At 35.1% G+C, this 25270-nt stretch overlaps 1 protein-coding gene across 1 annotated transcript in view; it reads left to right on the top strand.

Moving 5' to 3' along the window:
* The window catches only part of ADAMTS6 (ADAM metallopeptidase with thrombospondin type 1 motif 6), a 262282-nt gene that overhangs the window by 96581 nt on the left and 140431 nt on the right, over positions 1-25270 (top strand). Inside the window, exons 7-8 of the mRNA XM_065875405.1 lie at positions 3199-3242; positions 7321-7426. Coding sequence (XP_065731477.1) covers positions 3199-3242; positions 7321-7426 — 150 coding nt within the window. The remainder of the gene's footprint in view (positions 1-3198; positions 3243-7320; positions 7427-25270) is intronic.

The raw sequence follows: 25270 nt of genomic DNA, 5'->3' as shown, positions 1-25270 counted from the left end.
TCCTTGGAGAAATGTCTATTTAGGTCTTCTGCCCATTTTTTAACTGGGTCGTTTGTTTTTTTGATTTTGAGCTGCATGAACTGTCTGTATATTTTGGAGACTGATCCTTTGTCCGGTGCTTCATTTGTTCCTCTTCCTTAGTTGCTCCGCCCCTGGGGCTCAGCTGTGGTTTTAGCCCCACCTCTGTATGTGGGCTACGCACAGAAGTCTGCTCCAAAGGCTGCCCTGGAGCATTCGGGTCTGCCCCGGTGAGGACAGGGCTCAGAGGTGGCACGACTTCCTGGGTCACAGGGGCCCCGGTGGCGACAGGTGCACGGGAAAGCCGGTGGCCACAAGCACAAGAGATCTGGCCCTAGTGGGAGCGTTTCCTAGTGCCTGGCGGCTGGCGCGAGAAGGTCAGCTCTGGTGGGGGCCTTTTGTAGCGCCTGGTGGCAGGCATGAGAAGGCCAGCCCTGTTGGGGGCTTTTCTTTGTGCGTGGCGGGACAGGTGGCCGGCGCGTGGGAAGAGAGAGGCTGCAATGGCGGCTCCACCCCCTGCACATCAGTCAACAGTGGCACCTTGCTTCTGTGGCAGTCTGGGCTTCCTCCACAAGCATTCCTGGTTGCGGATTTCCTCCCTCATGTCCCCTCAGGCTGTCTCCTCCCAGTCAACAGCAGCTTTGCCCCCAGGTTTGCTCTTCAGTCCGCATGTTCCAGCTCTTAACGCCTCCCCCAGCCCCCCGTGTGCACCAGCAGACACACGTCCCAGTCTGGGGCGCACAGGGCTGTGGCACGGACCAGCTGTGTAGTTCTCACTCTGTCCTATCTGTCACAGACAAGCCGTTTCATCCTCCTCCAACAGCCTCAGATGCTCCCCTTCTGTCCCAACTGATTTCCCCGTCAGTGAGGGGATTTCCCCGGATGCGGGAACTTCTCTGCTTTAGCTAACCCCAGGTGTACAGATCCCGTTCCGCTGCCTCTCCTCTTCTTTTTCCCTTCTTTCTTTCATCCTACCCAGTTGTGCGGGGATCTTTCTTGTCCTTTCCAGTGTCCAAGGTCTTCTGCTAGTGTCCAGCCGGTGGTCTGTGAGAATTGTTCCATCCGTAGATGTATTCTTAATGCACTTGTGGAGAGAGATGAACTCCACGTCCTCCTACTCATCCACCATCTTGGTTTTCCCCCAATGCACTCTTGAATTATCCCTTTGCATTATGCTCTGGAGACTTTTACCCACAGGGTTGGGTGGGGAACAAGGCACCATAGCAAGGTTTGGGATGGGTGAGAAGTATGCTTTCTTTTTTGTAAAGTAGAAACAGGATGATTGTGAAAGTCGAAAGAGGGACAGAATACTGGTGACTTGCAGGTGCATCCTCAGGCAAATCAATTTTAGGAACGGGTACATATGGAAATTGAGGATTTGGAAGTAGGCTCCGTTTAAACATTTAAATCTGCATGACCCATGAGAAGCCTTTTTTTTACATTTTGTTGAAGACTGCTGGTATGGGTTCTGTCCATGTAATGTCACAGGCATTACACATATAATCACAAGATAAATTGGTTGTGACATCCAGAATATACTTTCTGGTGTTTTGGTAAGTACACCAAGTACCCTCTCTATCTTATATTCAAGAGTGTACCAGATACTGCAATCCTGTGGTTTCCAATTACAAGAGAAGAGAGGGGATGAATATGTGAATGGTCAGAAGAGAATGGTATGCAAGAGGAGAAGAAATCCCTTTTCTCAAATGTAAAGTGAACAAGATGAAGATTTTGAAATTCAAAAATAGGCAAAGGGAGTCTCTAGGGATTTTAATGAGAATAACCAGTGGTATGCTGGTATATTTGTTTCTTGAAAATAAGTTTCGATCTGATGAACAAGAATGGAATTAAGTATTAACACCTTCCTCTAGTACTATGGACTAACCATTATTTATATACAATTAAAAAAAAAAACTTACCACCTGGATTTTCATTTAGTTGGTGAAATTTTTCCTGAAACTCTTTTCATTTGTAGCATAAATTGTAGGCAAATAAAAATGTTCAGTCTTTTTAACTTTATTCTCACTTTAGAACTTTGAATACTTTTGATTTTAGAGATTAGTTTACAAAGATATTATAAAAATACTAAAAATAAATGTCCACATCAATACTGTTTAGCATTCTAAATGTAATATATTTTAAAATATGCAACATTATGGATTCCATCTTTTGTATTGAGTTATAATATAGTACAGCATTAGAATAAGTATCTGACCATCATTAGCAAAGCCTTCTATTGAGCTATTTATTTAGCTGTTTGTAAAATATTTGTGTTTTAACCACACTAAATTGCTGGTATACAACTAGGAAAACTATGTGATATCAATTTTATTCCCATTGCCGTATTGCCCTAGTTTATTTTTATTTTTAAAAATTAATTATTTATATTTTATTCTGGGCTGCGTTGGGTCTTCGTTGCTGCGCACAGGCTTTCTGTAGTAGCGGTGAGCGGGGGCTGCTCTTCGTTGCGGGACGCGGGCTTCTCATTGCAGTGGCCTCTCTTGTTGTGGAGCACGGGCTCTAGGCGTGCGGGCTTCAGTAGTTGTGGCTCACGGGCTCTAGAGCACAGGAGCAGTAGTTGTGGCGCACTGGCTTTGTTGCTCCGTGGCATGTGGGATCTTCCTGGACCAGGGCTTGAACCTGTGTCCCCTGCATTGTCAGGTGGGTTCTTAACCACTGTGCCACCAGGGAAGTCCCCTAATTTATTTTTAAACAAGAACCTGTGTTAAAGGAACTCCAAATATTGCTTATAGCTCAGAAGTATAAAATATAGTCTGTGGCTATAATAAAAAAATATTCCAGCAGGTCCAAAAGATATTGGGAATAAAAAGCCACCCATTTGCTTTTTGTAGAAGCAGTAGCAATCTGCAGACAAGCTATTCTAGCTTCAAAACAGTATGGTAGATGGTTTTATGGAACTTGCAATTACAAAAATCCACTTTAACCTTTCTTTCTTACTGGCAGGTGTCCCATTGGCTTGCAGCCAGAGGCTGTGAGTATAGTGCAGCTGGCTTGTCCCCCAGAGTGCTGAAAATGCCGACACTCCAGCTGGCTGCTCATAATTGCGCTGATTGTGGTCTGACAACCAGAGCTCCATGAAAGAAATGTGATGAATATACAAAAATATTTTACAAATTTGATCAGATTACAAATTTCATTTCTCTTTTTTCTCCTCTATAGATATGATATCTGCACTTATAAAAATAAGCCCTGTGGAACACTGGGTAAGTTTTTTATAAAGGGAGGATAGTTCAGATTGTCTTTTTGGTCCAATGGCTTTACTTTTTAATTATTATTAATTTGGTAATTTTCTTTTCTGCCACATCTGAAATTATTCCTATAAACTGGTAAACCTGACCTTTGTGTTTATGTCACTTACTAGGAAACAAGTAGAATGATGATTGAAAACAGCTTAGGAGGTGATTCAAAATCATCAAACAGTAATAATAAATCAAAAGTTACCACTCATTTTCATATAATCCATCTCTGTAATGTATTTTCCAAAAATACTAAGGAGTTTGAGAGCAAATTAAAGCAACCAGCAACTTCAAATCTGAGTCCAGGAAGGAAAGGGAAAAAAAACTTAGGGGATACTTCATGGAGAGGCATTAAGAACAGTACTTCTTTTGGTCCAATTTTGTGGAAAGATTATATCCTCATAAATAAAGATATTATTGGAAAATTTTATTACCTGAACAGAATAAAACCAATTTTGTAAAATATTACAGCCAGAGGTGGAGAGAGGACAGAATTATCTTTCTTGTGCTTCCCATATATCACTTGTTTTTTTTTAAAGCAATTCTATAGTATTCTAGAAATTAAAAAATCATTTTGTTGCGGAGCATAACTTTGTAGTGGTTAAAAGTTAACTGCAAATACAAATGGGGGAAAATGGTAGCTTTCAACTAGACTAAATTGTTAAGCAACTAGAATTATTTTAAGTAAAAGCCAGGAGGCTTTTATATGGTGGGTTTTTTTTAGAGTCATAGAGGCTTTTTACAGACTCAGAAGTTAAGCAACTGAAGGTGAATTCTCTAGATTCTCTGACAAGTCTCACTTTTCTTATCTGTAAAGGAATAGTTATGAATTCTGTTCCTATGCGCCTCATGAGAATTTGGGGATGATCAAATTTAAAGTAGAGGTCCTGGAGAGGTCAGTGAAACATCTCTTCAAAAATTAAAATTTCTCTTGATGATTTTACCTGCCTTCCCAGGCTTCTCCTTCCTCATTTCCCTCAGGATTTACAGCAAAAGGAGAAATCCCAATTTGCCGATGACAAGTATTATGGTGGAGAAGTTTGCTGGTTAAAATCATAACACAGAGAAAGAACTCTTTGCTGAGAGAGCTCACATCAAAAAGATTTTCTTCACAGTGTTTTAGGTTAACAAGACCAACAATAATCCAAAGGAAGGGAACCTGAGCTGAAAACCAACAACTGGCTTTGACAGTTTCAGTGCATTACTACCTTTTACAGTTTATTTAGCTCTTTGTTCCTTAATTTCCTTATCTATGATGTAGGAGTAATATCTGCCCTTATGCAGCAAGGGTATTTTTTAAGTCATTTAAGGAAATATAAAGGCGTTTACTATAGAAATGAACTGGTGTTGTTTAATGTAGAAATTACACTGTTTAACTTATTCCCTGTATTGTACATACTCCATAAGCAGTTACTAAGTGCTTAATCAATTTTAGGTCTAATATTCACCAAGTTTCAAAGAAGGTGCAAGCTCTAGCTTGTATTCTCTAGTGTGTTTATTTTGAGGAAATATATATCTATAGCTATATGCATGTGTATGTATCTATACATATTCTATTCTGCTTTTTGAAGGTAGTTTATTTACACTGAGATATGGTCTTCATTGGGACATGAATAATAACACTGCCTAATACATTGGGATAGTTTATTAATTTCCAGAATCAATATTTTAATACTTGGATACCTGTCAGTGTATTTTCAATCCTAATATAAATTATTTTTCAAATTATAAACCATTATAACTTATTTTTATACTATTTCTTATACTGAAAACTGAATGAATTGTGTTGTTTATACATGTGTTGATTTTAATATGTGGAAAATATATTATCAGCACAGTTGATCAGGTTTTTTCTTTTTGAGTGGTCTTTCTGGTAACTTTCATATTGGTTTTCATGCTGACTCTTAGATATTTTCTTGCTTAGTACTGCTGGTGACCAATTGTAACCTGGCTAAGTAGATTTCAGGGTGCAAACTGTGGCCATCAAACTGAGGAAATCTAAATGACCCGAATAGTAATCAAACCCCTATTAACACAATCACACATAAGAACTTTGACAGCTTCAGTTTTACAGGAATAGAAAAAATGGTGGGAAGTTGTGAAAAATACATTAGCATCTAAATTAGTCTTTTATTTTAGTTAAGATTTACCTTATACTTTCAACAAATAGTTATTTCTCAGATATGTTTTTTCTTAGGTTGTTCTTTTAGTAGAGCTAACAATTTTATATCAGATGCATAAGTAAATCTGTGCTTACAAATACACCTTGGGGAGCCATTTGGCATTCTCAATTAAAAATAGGGCCATATGGCACATACCAAAGAAAAACAACAACAACAACAAAAGGATAATGGCATAATAGATTTCAGGAAACATAAGTAATGTTAATTTAACAATAAATATTAGTAATTTTTTAAACCAAATTTCATAAAGCTCAAAACAGAAACAATATTCAAATAGAGTGGCTTTGTTTTTTCCATATCATGGACCATGTTGAACCCAGTAGCTTAAAGGCAGATAATGTACTGCAGACTTTTTTGTATTTCCCCTCTCTCTGTCTCTTTTTCTCTCAGTGGAATTTGGAAGTAATATTCATTAAATATTTTTGATTAACCAAAAAAAATTAAGTCATCCTGCCTCAACTAGTCCCTCTTTACTTCCTCTTCTTCAAGTCCCAAGACCTCTAAGTGAATGGGAGGGCAGAACAAAGATATCACTATTATTAACTCTGTGAGGCAAAAATCACCTCCTCCCCAGCTCCTGCCCCCCCTGCAACATAAATCAGTAAGAAAAGCAAACAGTCTATCAGCAAATCCAACACTAACCTCAGCTCTTTTCCAATGTGGTTATTAATGTTGATATTTCATATTACAGCATACAAAAATACACAATTTCTAGAGCTTTCTTGTCAGTAAGAATATGAATTGAATAGCTTTTACTGTTCCAAATTAGTGTAACTGGACTTTGTACCTAGCGTAGCACATTGTTTATTGCATTCGAGAAATATTAATTGAATTGGATTGAAATCACTTTTGGTGGGAAGGTAATTATTAATACATGGGTGTTGATAGTAGACTACTATCATATAAAATATTTTTCCTACTTTTCCTTCAATTTCTTCTAAATAACTTTAGTACATGTGTGTGTTAAGTATGACTTGGCATCTATTTCCTTATAACACATGACATTCTATCTTTCACACAAAAATTCTTTTTTGTCAGCACTATTTTAAAGTTTTGAACTAATCACAGAGCATGATATTCATTTGGAAATAAATATTAAAACTTTTACATACTAAAATTCCCAAGAGAAGAATACCTTGAGTAATATAACATTTCACTAGAATCGGTGAATTAACACCATAGTTTTTGCTTTATTACTAAAACTAATGCATTTAAGGGGGATGAGAGAGGGGAGAACCACGCTGAATGTGTGGATGACTTTCCGCCCATTAAAATACTTATAGAAATTGTTGCATCACTTGCAGGACTAATTTCAGAAGATTAAAAAAATGCAAAAACCTCCCATCTTTAACAGTTCTTTTTCTGTTTTGAATCATTCATTTCTGTTTTTATAAAAATGTCATTTTTAAAAACCATTTGGGATTCCCTTTTTTTGGTAACTAAAAAGTTGCTTGTATATTTTTATGAACCCACTAAACTTAAACAGATCTTTTTAGAAAAATAATGTGGATATATTTTGCTTTCTACAGCCTGAAGAATGTTAAAATAGAAATGCTTTCTTGAATTCCCTCTTCTGGCTCAAGTTACTAGGTGGTCCCAAGTTACCAGAAGTAAAATTTATAAATCTAACCCCTAGTCTAGACATTTTCCAGCACTGACTGCAGTTCAAAAAATATTAATGTCTAGCCGGCAAAGTGAAACTCCCCCCAGTGATTTTGCAAATGACTAGAAAGTTAACCTTTTGCCAACTGCTCCTTCTGTGCATGGAGGTTATTAAAAAGAATCCAGGCATTTATAAGTATGGGCTTTTTAAGAGTGAAACACCTTGGCTTGACCCTTTGTGTCTCCTTCTGTTTATTCAGGCTTGGCCTCTGTGGCTGGAATGTGTGAGCCTGAAAGGAGCTGCAGCATTAATGAAGACATTGGCCTGGGTTCAGCTTTTACCATTGCACATGAGATTGGTCACAAGTGAGTGAGTTTAAGAAAATCAAAATAAATTTTAGAACTCCACTCTTTTGAGCAACTCATAACTACTGTGTGGAACGCCCGTGCTCAACCATATTTTACTGCCTTTTTGTCTGATTTCAATAGAGAATGTTATCATTTAAGGTATTGGGATAAATCATCTTAAGAACCGGAGACTTGTTAAATAATCTTTCTGATTCAATGACCAGTGTCCTCAGAGTGGTGAATGCACCACACTTAAGTTTTGTTATGTACATTTGAAACAATTTAGCTTTACCGTGGTCCACTCAACACCGAGTTTCTCACAGTCGAATTGTTTAAATGATCTTTCTTTTTCTCAAGTGACAATACATATATATTGACACCATTACCATAAAGTGTACTTTGAGTTTTCACTCTTCAAACAGCTGTGAGCATGCCTTTTCTAGGTTTGTGTAATCACTGCTATGCAACTTGTATTTTCAGGTGCACTTGTGTGTCAGTGGAAAAAAACAAAAACCCTGATATTTACAAGAGTAGTGAGATATCATCCTCACTACTTTTCAGGAGGAACTGGAGTTTTTTTTTTTTTTAATTATTTATTTATTTATGTATTTATTTATTTTTGGCTGTGCTGGGTCCTCGCTGCTGTGCACGGGCTCCCTCCAGTTGCGGCGAGCGGGGGCCGCTCCTTGCTGCGGTGCACACGGGCCTCTCACCGCAGTGTCCTCTCCTGTTGCGGAGCGCAGGCTATAGGCACGCGGGCTTCAGTAGTTGTGGCTCATGGGGTCTAGAGCACCGGCTCAGCAGTTGTGGCGCACGGGCCTAGCTGCTCCGCAGCATGTGGGATCCTCCCGGATCAGGGCTCGAACCCGTGTCCCCCGCTCTGGCAGGCGGACTCTCAACCACTGCGCCACCAGGGAAGTCCCGGAACTGGAGTTTTTAATATTTGTTTTAAATAAATCTGTGCCAAAAACTATCCTATGACTTCCCCCTCCCCCAACCCACCACCCAACAGCGATAAAACGCTTACTTTATTTCAAATAACAGGCAATAGTAAATGTAAAAGCTTGCTTATGTGGAGGGAGAGAAGTTTGAAAACTTTAAAAGGATAGTCAAACATTTTAAACTAAAACAAGCAGCCTATTTCTAAGAACTTCTGATGTTTATATGATTTAAATTTTGTAGTCTGCTTTTTTTGGTAGAAAAAATGGATGGGGGAAAAAAGAACAAATAAAATGAATGCTTATTATATGACTTGCCTCAGAGGTCATTCCTGAGATAAATCTGTAGTTCAGCTTTTTTTTTTTCCCCAAAGGGGAGAGTAAAATTGGGTCAGTCTGTTGCATTATTTTGAAAATTGCAATTTAAATTTTACCAAATTGGTATTGATTTATGTGTGAATTCAAGTAACCAACAAGTTTCAAACCTGACTTAATTTAGACACAGGGAAAAGTCAGTATTACACTTTTAGTCGAATCCTAAGAATATTGGTATTCTAGTTTCCATTTCAATAAACAGCAGGGGAACAAAAGGGAAAAGCCTTCTTAACCAGGCAGTTTATCTTCAACTCACTTAAAAATCTGACTCATTAATTATTGTCATAATCTTATGCAACCAGGCTGAATTTAATAGGTTCTGTTAGATTCAATTAAATTGAAAGGTGAGGACAAGTAACATGCAGTGGATAAATAATATGTGTATGAGAGCAGTATTACCTCATGGAGCCATGAGTTAGTCAATGTCAATGTATGCATTATAAGTCCCATTCTTATATGTACTTAAATAGGCAAGGTGAGGGTTTATCTCTCTTTTTATCTTTTATTAAGATTCTAACTGAGCTACTCTGAGGCTTCCTAGATTTTTTTGTTGACCTTATGGATAATTCCTTTTAATTCTTCCTCAGATGAATGGTTTGTACCTTATGTAGAAGAAATGTAGAAGAGAAGTAGAATATACCTCTTAAGATTTATGTGCCTTGTTGTAACTTTATTTCATAGCTAATTCTTTTTTGATGATGTGAGTGTTAAAAATGGGGGGGGAGGAATTCACAAAATGCTTTATATTGAAAGCCAGAAGAAACGCTTCAATTCAAAAATGTTATTTGAAGCCCTAAAAATTAACTTTCTTTCCACGTTGATTCCTATGTCACTATCCCCCTATCCCTTTGTCCTCAGACAACTAGGTAGGGTATGTTTAACACACTGTCTTATTCATTGATGAAAATCCTTTTACTTGCTTTTAAGATCTTAGGGTTTAGCTTTAAGGAATTTAGCAAGTCAACTCTAGTACAACTCATGTCATCATTAAAATATAGTGCTCTCTATTCTTCCTGAAACAAAATAATAGTCATGGTAAATATATCAGGTATACTTTTCAAATAGAGTCTAATGTGCTCTATACTCTATAGAGTATAAAACAAAGGTTTTTGTAATTTTTATCATTTAGTAGAGTGAATGTTAAGTGATGTGGTGATATCTCCAGATTAATTACAGTGAAAAATATTCGACCATGAATTAGTGAGAAGTGCCTCTACTGAGTCACTAGAATGCGAATACTTTCTACCAATCTTTAGGTTGTGTAGAATATGGTTTTGCACCCATTGCATACTTATGTAGGGATATTATATCCATTTTAAACAGCAGTGGATAACTTCTTTTCTTTGGCTAGGCCTTAGTGACCACTTTTTGTTTCTGTTCACCCCCTTATGCAAACAAGAAATTAGTTTCCTCGTCAAATGAAAAACTGAGCTTTATCCTATATTTATATGACAGTCTAGTTTTAATGAAGGCTGTAAGCTATCAACACTTAATGAAATCTTATAAAAAAGAATATTCTTTGAAAGATTTTTTTATTAATAATGTAGTTGCCATAGTTTTCAGAAGTTGAAAAAAATTATGTTGAAGACAGGTGGCAAGAATTCAACTAGGTATGTAGTATATTGAGAAAGCTAGCTAATATATTCATGCTGTACAAAAATAAGTAATCTTAAAAAGAAATCTTTTTTAAAAATCCATATTTTTTAGAGATGCATATTGAAGTATATGTGACTGAAGTGGCAGGACATCTGAGATTTGCTTATTAAAGAAAGGAGAAAAAAGAGAAAGATAAAGCAAGAATAGTAACATTTTGAATTTTATAATGTTGATGACATGTGGATGGGAGTTCATTATGGTGCTCTCTCTACTATTATATGTCTGACTTTTTTTCACAATAAGTGAACAATAAAACTTTTAGATTTGACTTAACTCATTTATTAATAGTGATTGAGTGAACTGTTACTCTAATTTTGAAAGGATTGTCAAAAGTTGTATTGAAAGCTGCAGGAGTTTATCAGTCTTGCTTTTAAAAATCATTTTCAATGTTTGGTCTTACCAGTAGAGATATACTTTTTTTTTTTTTTTTTTTTTTTGCGGTACGTGGGCCTCTCACTGCTGTGGCCTCTCCCGTTGCGGAGCACAGGCTCCGGACTTGCAGGCTCAGCGGCCATGGCTCACGGGCCCAGCCCCTCTACGGCATGTGGGATCTTCCCAGACCGGGGCATGACCCCGTGTCCCCTGCATCGGCAGGCGGACTCTCAACCACTGTGCCACCAGGGAAGCCTGAGATATACTTTTTATAGAAGATTGGTTAGGAGATGAAGTTTTTAAAGAAGGAGAAATGTGGCAAGACTTCAGGATAAAATTGTAAATTAGGTTACTGTGTTAGGAAGCTATTATTACTGTTTTCTTTATCCAAACTTCCCCTCTCCTGCTGCAAATACCTAAGTATCTTTAAATGCTTGATCAATGCTGTTTTCTTTTCTTTTTTTTTGTGGGTGTACAATATATGGAGACTTAAAAAAAATTTTTTTTTATTTTTTATTTTGTGTTGGAGTATAGTTGATTAACAATGTTGTGATAGTTTCAGGTGTACAGCAAAGTGATTCAGTTATACATATACGTATAGCTATTCTTTTTCAAATTCTTTTCCCATTTAGGTTGTTATACAATATTCAGCAGAGTTCCCTGTGCTATATAGTAGGTCCTTGTTGGTTATCCATTTTAAAAATAGCAGTGTGTACAAGTGCTGTGTTTTCTTGATAGAAGGCTAATAATAAACATACACCAAGGTAGTTGACACTTTAATGCCTTTGTCTAGTTTTGGTATTGAAATAGTGTTAGTCATAAAATGAGTCAAGTGTTCTATTTTCTGGAAGTGTTTGCTTTCCCATGAGTAAGTTTTAAAACATTTAGTTATAATTTATATACAATAAATATGTATCCATTTTGTGTACAGTTTGAGAAATTTTGACAAATGTGTATAACCATGTACCCACCACCACAGTCAAGCTACCAACATTTACATTGCCTAAAAAAGTCCCTGTGTTCCCTTTTACAGTCAGTCTCCACACTCCTCCCCCTTTCCTTGGCCCCAGACAACCACAGATCTACTTTTTATCTTTATAGATTAAACTCATCTTTTCTATAGTTTCATTTAAGTGGACTCATATAGTGGGTATTCTTTTGTGTCTAGCTTCCTTCCCTCAGCACAATGGTTTTGAGGTTCAGTCATGTTGTTGTTGTATCAACAGTTCTTTTTTTCCCTGAAGAGTATTCCATATCATAATAGCACACATCACATTTTAGATTGTTTCTAGTTTGGAGCTATTATAAATAGATCTGGTATGAACAACCATGTACAAGAATTTGTCTGGACATATGCTTTTATTTCCCTTGGGTAGTGCTGCTGGTAGTATGGTATATGTTAGTTTCACTTTATAATAAACAAGAAAACTCTAATTCAAAGTGGCTGTATACCATTTTGCAGTCCCACTAGCAATCTATGAGAGTTCCAGTTACTGCAGATCCTTGCCAACATTTATTATTATAAATCTTTTTGATTTAGCCATTATTATGCATTTTAGTGGTATCTCATTGTGTCTTTAATTAGTTGATTATTTTCTGATAAATAATGATGTTAGTGATGATGAACATCTTTTCTTGTGCTTGTTATTCATTATCTTCTTAAATGTCTATTCCTTTTCCCATTAAAAAAAAAAACTGAGGTGTTTCATTCTTATTGAGCTGTAAGAGTTCTCAATATATTCTGGGTAAAAGTCTTTATCATGTATACATAATGTGAATATTTTCTCCAAGTCTTTTGCTTGCCATTCATTTTTTAATGAGGTCTTCTGAAAAGCAGAGTTTTAAAATTTTGATGAAGTCTAATTTATAATTTTTCCTTTATGGTTTGTGTTTTTGTGTCCTAAGAAATCTTTGCCTACTTCAAGATTGTGAAGATTTTCTTCTATATTTTTGTCTAAATTTTATACTTTTAGCTTTTATATTAAGATCTGTAGTTCATTTTGAGTTAACTTTTTTTGTATGGTGTGAGGTAAGGGTGGAAGTTCCCTTTTTTCCTCATATGAAGATCCAGTTATTTCAGTCCAATTTGTTAAAAATAAATTTTTTGGTTTGTAGTTTTCTTTTAATGTCTTTGACTAGTTTTGGTATCAGAATAAAGTTAGTCTTATAAATTGAATTAGGAAGTGTTCTATTTTCTGGAAGAGTTTGTATACATAAGGTTGATATTATTTCGTCCTTGATATTATTATGTCTATAATATAAATAATGATGTTCCATCATTCATTCCTGATATTTGTAATTTGTGTTTTCTCCTTTTTTTCCAGCTTTATTGAGATATAATTGACATATAACATTGTATAAGTTTAAGAGGTACAACGTGATGATTTGATACACGTATATATTGCGAAATGATTACCATGATAAGGTTAGTTAATAGATCCAACACATCATATAATTACCTTTTTTTGTGTGTGTGTTGAGAACATTTAAGATTCATTCTCTGAGCAACTTTCATATATACAGTACAGTATTATTAACTATAGTCACCATGCTTTACTGAGCCCTGCCCTAGAACTTTTTCATCTTATAACTGGAAGTTTGTACACTTTGAACAGCATCTTCCCATTTCCTCCAGACCCCAATCCCCTGACAACCACCAATCTACTCTCTATGAGTTCAGCTTTTAGATTCCAAATATAAGTGAGATCATACAATATTTGTCTTTATCTGACCTATTTCACTTACCATAATGCCCCCAAGGTTCATCCATGTTGCAAATATTTTCTTCCATTCCATAGTTTGCCTTTTCATTTTGTTGATTGTTTCTTTTGCTGTACAGAAGGAAATGGCAGAATTTCCTTCTTTTTTATGATTGAATAATATTCCACTATGTGTGGGGGGTGTATGTGTATCACATTTCCTTTAGCCATTCATCCACTGGTAGGTACTTAGGGTGTTTTCATATCTTGGCTATTGTGAGTAATGCTTCAGTGAACATGGGGGTGTAGATATCTATTTGAAATAGAAATTTTATTTCCTTTGGCTGTATAAGCAGAAGTGGGATTGCCGGATCATATGGTAGTTCTATTTTTAATTTTTTTTAGAAACCTTTATACTATTTTCCATAGTGACTGTACCAATTTAAATTCCCACCAACAGTGCACAATAGTTCCCTTTTCTCCACATCCTTGCCAGCACTTGAAGTCTCTTATTAGCCATTCTAACAGGTATAAGATTATATCTCATTGTGGTTTTGATTTTCATTTACCAGATGATTAGTGATGTGAGCACCTTTTCAAGTACTTCTTGGTCATCTACATGTCTTCTTTAGAATAATGTCTACTCAGGTCCTTTGCCCATTTTAAAATGTTGTTTTAAAATGTTGTTTGTTTGTTTTGGCTATTGAGTTGTATGAGTTCCTTTATATTTTGGATTTTAACTCCTTATCAGTTGTGTGGTTTGCAAATATTTTCTTCCATTCCATAGGTTGCCTTTTCATTTTGTTGATTGCTCCTTTTGCCGTGTAGAAGCTTTTTAGTTTGATGTAGTCCAACTTTGTTTATTCTTGCTTTTGTTGCTTATGCTTTTGATTTCATATCCAAGAACTCATTGCCAAGACACTGTCAAGGAGCTTTTCCCCTATGTTTTCTTCTAGAAGTTTTATAGTTTCTGGGTTTACATTTAAGTCTTTAATCTATTTTAAGTTAATTCTTGTGAGTTGCATAAGATAGGGGTCCAATTTCTTTCTTTTTTTTTGCATGGTAATGCCCAGTTTTCACAACATCATTTATTGAAGAGACTATCCTTTTCTCATTGACTATGCTTGACTCCCTTTTCAAATATTAGTTGACAATATATGTGTGGGGTTTTTTTTTATGGACTCCCCATTCTGTTCTATTGGGTCTATGTGTCTGTTTTTATGCGAGTACCATATTGTTTTGATTACTGTAGCTTTGTAGTATAGTTTGAAATCATCAATAGTCATAACTCCAGCTTTGTTCTTTCTCAAGATTGCTTAGACTATTTGGTGTGTTTTGTAGTTCCATACAAATTTTAGGATTGTTCTTCTGTTTCTATAAAAAATGTCATTGAAATTTTGATATGAATTGCATTCAATCTATACTAGATGGTTTAGGTAGTATGAACATTTTAACAGTGTTAACTCACCCTGTCCATTTACATGGACTATCTTTTCACTTATTTCTGTCTTTTATAAATGTCTTATAGCTTTCAGCGTAGAGATCTTTCCTGTCCTTGGATAAATTTATTCCTTAATATTTTTTATGCTATTCTAAATGAGATTGTTTTCTTTGTTTTTTCTTTTTTTTTTTAGGTTATTCATTGTTAGTATACAGAAACACAACTGATTTTTGCATTTTGATTTTGTGTCCTGTACTTTATTGAATTCATTTATTCTAAAAATTTTTATGTGGCGTCTTTAGGTTTTTCTGTATACAAGATCATAACGTCTGCAAAGAGGGACAATTTTACTTCTTCCTTTCTTATTTAGATGCCTATTTATTTGAATTTTTTAATGTAGGCATTTATTGCTATAAAATCCCCTCTTAAAATTGCTTTTGCAGCATCCCTTAAGTTTTGGTACATTGTGTTTCCATTTACATTAGTCTCAAGATAGTTTTGATTATTCTTTTGGTTTCTTCTTTGACCAGCAGTATGTTGTGTAATTTCTGTGTATTTGTGAATTTTCTTGCTTTATCATGTTGTTGACTGTAGTTCTATACTATTGTGGTCAGAAAAGAGACTGGAAATTATCTCAATCTTCTTAAATTTGTTAAGACTTGTATTGTGACCTATTATGTGATCTATTCTGGAGAATGTTCTGTGTAACCTTGAGAAGAATGCGTATTCTGTTACTGTTGGATAGAATGATCTGTATGTGTCTTTTAAGACCATTTGAACTAAAGTGTGATTCAAGTCCAATGTTTCTTGATTTTTTTGAGTGCTCTATCCATTATTGAAAGTGAGGATATTGTAATCCCCATCAATTATTATTTTATTAATTTCTTTTTCAAATTTGCTTTATATATTTAGGTACTTGTTATGTTAGGTGCATAAAATCTTTACAATTGTTATATTCTCTTAATGAATTGACCCCTTTATTATAATATTTGACCTACTTCGTCTTATATTAGTTTTTGGGTTAAAGTCTATTTTGCCTGTTATAAGTGTAGCTACACCTGTTCTATTTTGGTTTACATTTGCATCAAATATCTTTTTCCACCCTTTCATTTTGAGCCTATTTGTTTCCTTTAAGGCTGAGTTAAGTCTCTTGTAGGTAGCAGATGGTTGTCTTTTTATTTTTTTTATGCATTTAGCCACTCTGTGTCTTTTGATTGGAGAATTCATGCCATTTACATTTGAAGTAATTATTGATAGGTAAGGACTTAATAATGCCATCTTATTAATTGTTTTTTTGGCTGTTTTGTAATTCTGTTGTTTCCTTTTTCCTTTCTTGCTGTCTTCCTTTGTGAATGATGATTTTCTTTGGTGGTATGCTTTGATTCCCTTCTCTTTATCTTTGTGTATCTCCTGTAGGTTTTTGCTTTGTGGTAACCACAGACCTTACATAAAACATAGATATAACATTTTATTGTAAGCTGATGACAGCTTAACTTTGAGTGCATAAAAAAATTCTACCTTTTTATTCCTCCCCATATTTTATATTTTAGACATCACAATTTACATCTTTTATATTGTGATTGATTAATGAATTATTGTAGCTATAGATTTTTATAATTATATTTTATGTGTTCTTTAACCTTTATGCTAGAGTTAAGTGATTAACACATTACCATATTACAATATTGGAATATTTTGAATTTGACAATATACTTGCCTTTACCGGTATGTTTTATATGTTCTTGTGTTTTTGTATTACTTATTAGCATCCTTTCATTTCAACTTGAAGAACTTCTTTCAGCATTTCTTGTAAGGCAGGTGTAGTGGTGATGAACTCCCTCAGCTTTTTTGATCTGAGAAAGTCTTTATCTCTCCTTCATTTCTAAAGGACAAATTTGCCAGTTGTCCTTTGTTAAGTGTTCTTGGTTGACAGTTTTTTTCTTCTAACACTTTAAATATAGCTCATTCTCTCCTGGTTGCAAGGTTTATGCTGAGAAGTCTGCTGATAGAGTATGGGGGTGTTCCTTTGTATGTGAGTAATTTTTTTCCCTTGCTGCTTTCTATAAATAAGCTTTCTGCCCCATTCTTCTCCCTTCTCTTTCTCTAATAATGCATAGATAGTTTCTTTTAATGATATTGCATAATTCACATAGGCTATCTTCCCTGTTTTTCATTCTTTTTTGTTTGCTTCTCTGATGGGATAACTTCAATTGACTTTTCTTCCAGTTCACTGATTTTTTCTTTTGTTTATCAAGTCCATTGTTGAAGCTCTCTACTAAATTCTTCAATTCAGTCATTGTATTCTTCAGCTGCAGCATTTCTCTGTGTGTGTGTGTGTGTGTGTGTGTGTTTTAATGGTCTCTTTTTTAGAGTTATCTATCTGTGTTTTCTTACAGTTCACTGAATTTCTTTAAGAGAGTTATTCTGATTCTTTTTCAGATAGTTCATAGATCTGTATTTCTTTGGGGTTAGTCACTGGAGCTTATTAGTCTCCTTTGATCCTGAAAGTGTACCTGATTCTCTGTGATCTTTGTATCTGCACTGGTGTCTATGCGTTTGAGGAAACTATCTCCTCTTCCAGCCTTTTGCAGCAGTTGTGTTAAGCTACTGATATGCTTCTTTGTCATGGCTGAATGTCAGATGAGCTGCATAGCTACCTGGCATTGCTGGCCAGGCTTCGTGGTTGAGTAGGGATGGAGGCTCTGGTCAGCAATTGTGCAGGACTAATGACTTGTTTTCCTGTGTGGGGCTCTAGAATGGGTCCATGGCTGAGAGAGATCAATAACAAGGGATGCAGACCTGGAAAAACTGCCAAGCAAGTTGCCCAGCCAGAAATGGGCACCAGTTCAACTCTGCAGATGAGCACAGCCACTGGGATCTCTGCTCAGGTGCCACCATTAGCAGGAATGCAAAGTGTTCATTGCTGTGAGCCTCATGCTCCCTTTTCCCATCTTTATCTGATTCCCAAAGTGATCCCCATGAGGCAGTATTTAAGTGGTTCTCCTGGTACGTGTCCTGGAATGCTGGGGAAACTGGATGGCCACCTTGAGATCTCCTTTTTCCACTGGCATAACTGTAGGCCCAGGGAGATACACTTGGTGCAGTGATATGCTGCCCTGGGAGAGGGACAATGCAGTCAAAGTGAAACTATTCCTATTACCTTTCTTTTCTTTTCTTTTTTTATACATTTATGTATTTTATTTATTTTATTTTTGGCTGTGTTGGGTCTTCATTGCTGTGCGTGGGCTTTCTCTGGTTGCGGCAAGCGGGGGCTACTCTTCGATGCGGTGCTCAGGCTTCTCATTGCAGTGGCTTCTCTTGTTGCAGAGCACAGGCTCTAGGCATGCAGGCTTCAGCAGTTGTGGCACATGGGCTCAGTAGTTGTGGCTCATGGGCTCTAGAGCGCAGGCTCAGTAATTGTGGCACATGGGCTTAGTTGCTGTGCGGCATGTGGGATCTTCCTGGACCAGGGATCAAACCTGTGTCACTTGCATTGGCAGGTGGACTCTTAACCATTCGCCACCGGAGAAGTCCCCCTATTACTTTTCTAATGTGGTTTTTCTTGTTATTTTTTTTCTTGTTTTTGTTTTGTTTTGTGTTTTGTTTTGGTTCAAGTGGGTGCTTCTAACTCATCCCTGGGTTCTGGGTTCTTCACAAAGGCATCTTATCTACTGATATTTGCTAGCTGCTCTTTCTGTGAAGGGAGCCAAGTCAGGAGTTACTTATTTTGCCATCTTGCTAATGTCTCTTATCCTTTTTTTCTTGATCAATACAGCTAAAAGTTTATTAATTCTACTGTTTTCTTAAAAGAAAAACAGATTTTGATTTCCTTAATTGTCCAAGTGTTCTATAGTATTACAGCTTTTCTTTACAGCTGATCTATCAATTACTAATAGAGAAGTGTTGAAATCTCTAAATGTATATGTAGGTTTGTCTGTTTCTTCTTTCATTTTTGTCAGTTTCACATCATGTATTTTGAAGTTTTCTAATTAAGTGCATTCACATTTAGTATTATTATGTCTTCTTGATGAATCAACCTTTTAACATTATGAAATATCTCTTTTTATACTTAGTAGTATTACTTGTTCTGCAATCTATTTTATCTCATTAATACAGTTTACATGGAATATATATATGTATGTATATATTTAAATCCTTTTACTATGAACTTACCTATGCCTTCTTTTAATGTGTGTGTTTTTAAATATTTTATTATTTTTTTAAATTTATTTCTTTTTGGCTGCATCAGGTCTTAGTTGTGGCACTCAGGATCTTTGTTGAGGCATGCAGGAACTTTCGTTGTGGCATGCAGGCTTTTCTGTAGTTGTGGTATGTGGGTTTTCTCTTCTCTGGTTGTGGTGCACAGGCTCCAGGGCGCGTGGGCTCTGCAGTTGTGGTGCACAGGTTCCAGAGTGTGTGGGCTCTGTAGTTTGCAGCACACAGGCTCTCTAGTTGAGGCGTGTGAGCTCAGTAGTTGGGACACATGGGCTTAGTTGCCGCACAGCATGTGGAATCTTAGTTCCCTGACCAGGGATCAAACCCATGTCCCTGCATTGGCAGGTGGATTCTTGGCCACTGGACCACCAAGGAAGTCCCCATATGTCTATATTTAAAGTGGACTTCTTTGGGGCAACTTGGGTTTTGCTCTTTTAAATCCAGTCTGACAGTTCCTATCTTTTAAGTATATTGTTTTGTCCACTTACATTTAATGTAATTTTTGATACAGCTGGGTTCTGGTCATTAATCTTGTTGCTTGTTTTCTAGTTTTTCCTATCTATTTTTGTTGCACATTTTCTCTATTAATTAACTAAATATTTAAAAATGTGTTATTTAATCTTTACTATTGAATTATTAGCTATACCTCCTTGGTTTATTTATTTATTTTTTAGTGGTTGCTCTATAGTTTACAATTTGGATCTTTATCACAGTTTATTTTTAAATAAAATTTCTGTAATTCACCTATAAGATACTGTATTTCCTTTTCCTCCCTCTCATCCTTTGTTTATTGTTGTCATAGATTTCTACTTCTTTATATATTGTAAATCCTATAAGACCTTGTTATTATTTTTGCTTTAGGTGGTCAATTATCTTTTACCGAAATTTAAAAATAAGAAACAATGTATTTTATAAGTATACACACACTTACCATTTCAGGTGCTTTTTTCATTCCTTGATGTAAATAGATCCACATTTTCATCCATTATGTAGATGAAAAACTTATACCTGAAAAACTTCCGTTAGTATTTCTCATGGTGCAATTTTCCTGGCAACTTATTCTCTTACCTTTTATTTGTCTGAAATTTTAAAATTTTACCTTCACTTTTGAAGGATATTTACATTGGATTGAAATTCTCCATTTGCAGGTTTTTTGGTTCTTTTTGTTTTTGAGCCATGGCACCTGAAATATCAAAGAATATGATGCATCATGATAACTATATGGAGTTTAATGATGCTGGGTGTTGAAATGCCTAACCAAGAACTTGTGAAATGAAACTGGTGAGGTGGACAAAAAGTAGATGATAGATTGCCTTATGTATATAATAACAAGCTTGCATGTTATGTCTTAGAACAGTGGAAAGTCACTGAGTAGTTCTGAACAGAAATAGCATGATAAGATTTTTATTTTAGGTAGGTCACTCTGGAAGCTGTATGGGATATGACTTTCACATAGGAAACCATGCTGTTGCATTTGTCCAAGTTAATACTACAAATATTATTTGGGGGGTGGGGAGGATTGCAGTTTTTCTAGAAGTGTGTTAAACACAGTGAGTACACACAATAATACATATTTTACCCATTGTACAGGTGAATTAACTGAGACACAGAGAGATTAAGTGGTTAAGCCAGGGTTGAAGGCAAGCTCTCTGGCTCTAGGATGACTCCAAAACCTTTCTGCTGTATACGTTATAGATAATGACGGCTGCAACTTGGGTAGTGGCATTTGGATGGACTAAAGACATTGAAGAGATAAAATTAGCAAGGTTTGATACTTGGTTAAGTATGAGTGTTGAGAGAGGGACGTCTGAGTATTACTCTCATCTTTCTACCTTAGTGAGTGAGACTGTAGACTGTACCACCCACTGAAATAAAGATGGAACCTTTTTAAGTAAAGGAGTAATGAGTTCAGTTTTTTATAGGTTTAGGTTGAGATGCCTGTAGAACATCTAAGTGGAAATGTACAGAAGACAATTACAAGGCTAAAATTATTAAGAAAGATGTGGGCCGAATATATAAATTTAGCAGTTATTCATAAAGGTAGAGCCCCAGAGAACTGGCATAAAGTAAAAAGAGCAGAGGGCTCAGATCTGCATACATTAAACCTAGTAATAATTTAAAGTTTAAGAATTGCCGTATGTCCCAACTGCTGTTTTTTATAACTGTTATTATAGAATAACTATCACTAAGGAATTGTGCACGTAATAAAGCTTATTGACAAGATGGTAAAGTTAATAAGTATTTAGACATGATAGTTGAATTAAGAACTCTAAATCTTAAAAGATACAATTTTAGGACAGATAAATTATATTTAGTTTCTTTCACAGTAGTAGACTTATGAAATTATTATATTAAGAGGTGATTCAGCATGAAAATATAAATACATTTAAGATAGTTAGGAGCCCTCTGCTCTTTTAACTCCTCTCTCCTGGAGAGTAAGGATCATTACTTATTTTTGCATTCCCAGTTTCTACTATATACTCAGTTTTTATCTGTGGAACCATAGGCCTTTGAATACTAAATCTAAAAGGGGTGCAACTTGACAATTAAATCTCTGTATCTTTTGAATTAATGTCTTTTGAATTAATACTTACCTTTTGTTGCTACTGTGGATATTGAATTCTGAGCTTATATAAAAAAATCTGAAACATATGTTAAATTAAAGTAATATAATATGTAAAATCATTTTTTAAACATGGGGAATTGATAAAGTAAATATTGAATTAAAAAATTTTTACAGCAATATTCCCTTTTGTGTTTCATCAAGCATGAGAAATGTCTGTAATTTAAATGTTAGGTCTAATAGATTTAGAAGTATCTAAATTAAAATCAAATTTTGAACACAGTGATTGAGTATATGCCTAGTTATGCTTGGTGTAGACTGGTAGGTTATGCAATGTCTGAAGTGGGAGAAAGCCCTACAATATTACTTTTTAATTTTAGCACTAATATTTTAATATGTTGTTTCAATTTCACCTGATATTTATATTAAGCACTAAATACATAATATGTTAATTCTTGTAATTACTCTGAAGTAAGTAATATATATTTATGTATGTAGTTTTATATGTCATACATGTATGATAATTTTTATACCTAATGAAAAGCAAAAATTGCCATTTACCCCTTTCTCCTATGATGCCATCTTCCACAGACTGTCACATTTGACACATAGATTTCCAATCTTTACATTCACACATATAAATGTGTTTTTTTATAAAGGTGGTATCTTCCTATATGCTTTGCTTTTTAAATTTAATGTTGTATTTCTTTATATCCATGAGCCTGTTATGAACCACATTTTGTACCTTTTATGTATTTGTCTATTCCATTTTAATCACTGCAGTTTTGTAATGTATTTGACAACTTGTATTTGAAATCTGTTTTTGTCTCTTCTGTTTTAGTTACTGTAGCTTCATTATATTTGACACTGTTTTGCATTTTCAAGATTTTTTCACCATTTTTGTACATTTCTTTCCCAAATAAACATGAGAAATATTTTTAAGTTTCCATAAAAATGTGTATAGGAATTTTGATGGCAGTTCATTGAATTTATAAAAAGGAACATAATACAGTCAGCCCTCTGTATCCATGGGTTCCACATCTGTGGATTCCACGAAGTATAGATGGAAAATATTTGGCAAAAAAAATCCAGAAAGTTCCAAAAAGCAAAATTTGAATTTGCTGCACAGTGGCAACTATTTACATAGCATTTACATTGTATTAGGTTTTATAAATAATCCAGAGATGATTTAAAATATATGGGAAGGTGTACGTAGGTTATGGGTGAATACTGTGCCATTTAATATAAGGGACATATATTCATTAGCATTCATCTCATGCTCCATGAGAGCATTCATGGATTTTGGTATCTGTGAGTGGGTCCTGGAACCAGTTCCCTGTGGGTACTGAGGGATGACTGTATTTCTCTCCATTTATTAAGGTGTTTATTATATCCATTGGTTTAGATTTGTTATTTCTTCATATGGTCTTATTCCTTTTTTAAAAATTTCTAGGATTTTTTGTTATTGCTAACTTGTAAACAGTATCCTTTTTCATTATATTTTCTAATTCATTATTGTTGAATCCAGAAAAGTCATTAATTTTTCTTAATGTTGATCTTATATCTGGCCACTTAAACACTTTTATTAGCTTTAGGAGTGAGTCTTTTGAATTTTCTCTGCAGTCAATTATAATTTCTCCAAATAATTCATGTTTTGGCTCTTTCTTTCCAATATTTGTACCTCTAGATTTATTTATTTATCTATCTTGTTTTGGCTAGGGTAGCCAATAAAATCTTGGATATAATTAGTAATAGAGGGTATCTCAGTCTCAGTCTTGATTTTAGTAGATATAATTCTAATGTTTTATCATTAGACATGATTAAATCTTATTTCTATTTTTTCAACTTATTTTTATGTAAATTACTAATGAGTATTGAATTTTATCTTCTTGGTTTTTTTTTTTTGGTATACGCTGAGATAAAACTGCCTGAATTCAAATCTCTGATCTGCTGCTTACCAGCTTTATGACCTGGAGCAAGTTGTTCTGTGTCTTGTTTTCCATAGCTGCAAAATGAGAAATTGTGATAAATTATGGAGTTATTATATATAAAGTATTTAGAATAGTGCCTGCCTCACACAATATGAGTTTCCCATGATTTTTTCTTTAATTTATAAATATGTGGTTAATACATATTTGTTGATATATAGTGATATAAATAATAGATTTCTTAATGTTGAACTATCCTTACATTCTTTTTTTTTTTTTTTTAATTATTTTTGGCTGTGTTGGGTCTTTGTTGCTGCCCACGGGCTTTCTCTAGTTGCCGCGATTGGGGGCTCCTCTTCATTGTGGTGTGCGGGCTTCTCATTGAGGTGGTTTCTCTTGTTGCGGAGCATGGGCTCTAGGAGAGCTCAGTAATTGTGGCTTGCGGTCTCTAGAGTGCAGGCTCAGTAGTTGTGGCGCACGGGCTTAGTTGCTCCGCGGCATGTGGGATCTTCCCGGACCAGGGCTCGAACCCGTGTCCCCTGCATTGGCAGGCGTATTCTTAACTACTGTGCCACCAGGGAAGTCTGCATGTGCTGTTTTATCCAGTTTTTATATTGTGGTTTGTCTAGGCTCTTGGACCGATGAATATATTTCTTAACCTTGATCTTTTCAGAATCAAGTTTAATGAGAACCTGAACATTAATGCCTGTATAATATTATTTCTGGTTTTTTGGTTCCTATTTTGTAGTATGTTGAATAATGTCAGTAGATCAGGTTTAGAAAAGAATAGTGCTATATTTTTCTAACCTTAATATGTTATATGGAAACCAATAGAAAAATTCTGTCTTTTGGCAGAGTGAAGAGGTTCTTAATCAGGGTTTAAGGTTCTTAAGATTTTTGAGATTCAATTTTTTTTAAATTATTTTTTAAAACCCTTCTCTTATTGAAGACAATTAAAACTTATCCTCCAGTTGAAAAAGAATCAAGGAATAGTGATTTCCTTAATGGATATCCTATTTTCTCTGTTTTTCTATTGCAGTTATACAGACATATAACTTATGTAAATTAGAAAATACTTTATAACTTTGGTACAATGATGTATTGCCAACATAGACTAAAATATTTCAGTTGTGAGGTTTGAAATATCATGAATCTAGTCATTGTGATATAGTTTTTATCTTTTATAAATAAAAATTATTTCTAAGCTTAGCATTATGTACATGATTCTGAAGTCAGTAGTCTTACATTGGAAATCTTTGATCAGTGAAATATAATACAGTTTTAGCATATCTTGTTAAAAGCCTAAGAGAATTGGAATGTGTAGAGGTTAACAGAAGGGATAGACAACATGTCATTAATTTTGGTTTCATGTTCTGAAGAGATCTTTTACAGTAAATCCTATTTTTTCATAATTTGAGTAAGTACAAAATTGTCTGTTCTATCAAAGATCAGTTCACTATATTTGTGTGTCTATTTCTGGGTTCTCTGCTCTGTTCCATTGTTCTATGTGTCTGTTCTTTTGCCAGTACCACACCGTCCTGATTATGGTAGCTTTATAGTAAGTATTGAAATTGCTAGTGTGAGTTTTCCAATTTCATTTTCTTCTTCAATAGCGTGTTGGCTGTTCTGGGTCTTTTGTCTTTGCATACAAACTTTAGAATCCATTTTTCAATAT

The sequence above is a fragment of the Phocoena phocoena genome, chromosome 3, assembly GCF_963924675.1.
Source record: "Phocoena phocoena chromosome 3, mPhoPho1.1, whole genome shotgun sequence".
NCBI classification, from domain to species: Eukaryota; Metazoa; Chordata; class Mammalia; order Artiodactyla; family Phocoenidae; genus Phocoena; species Phocoena phocoena.
This window is presented reverse-complemented; position numbering and strand designations above follow the sequence as displayed.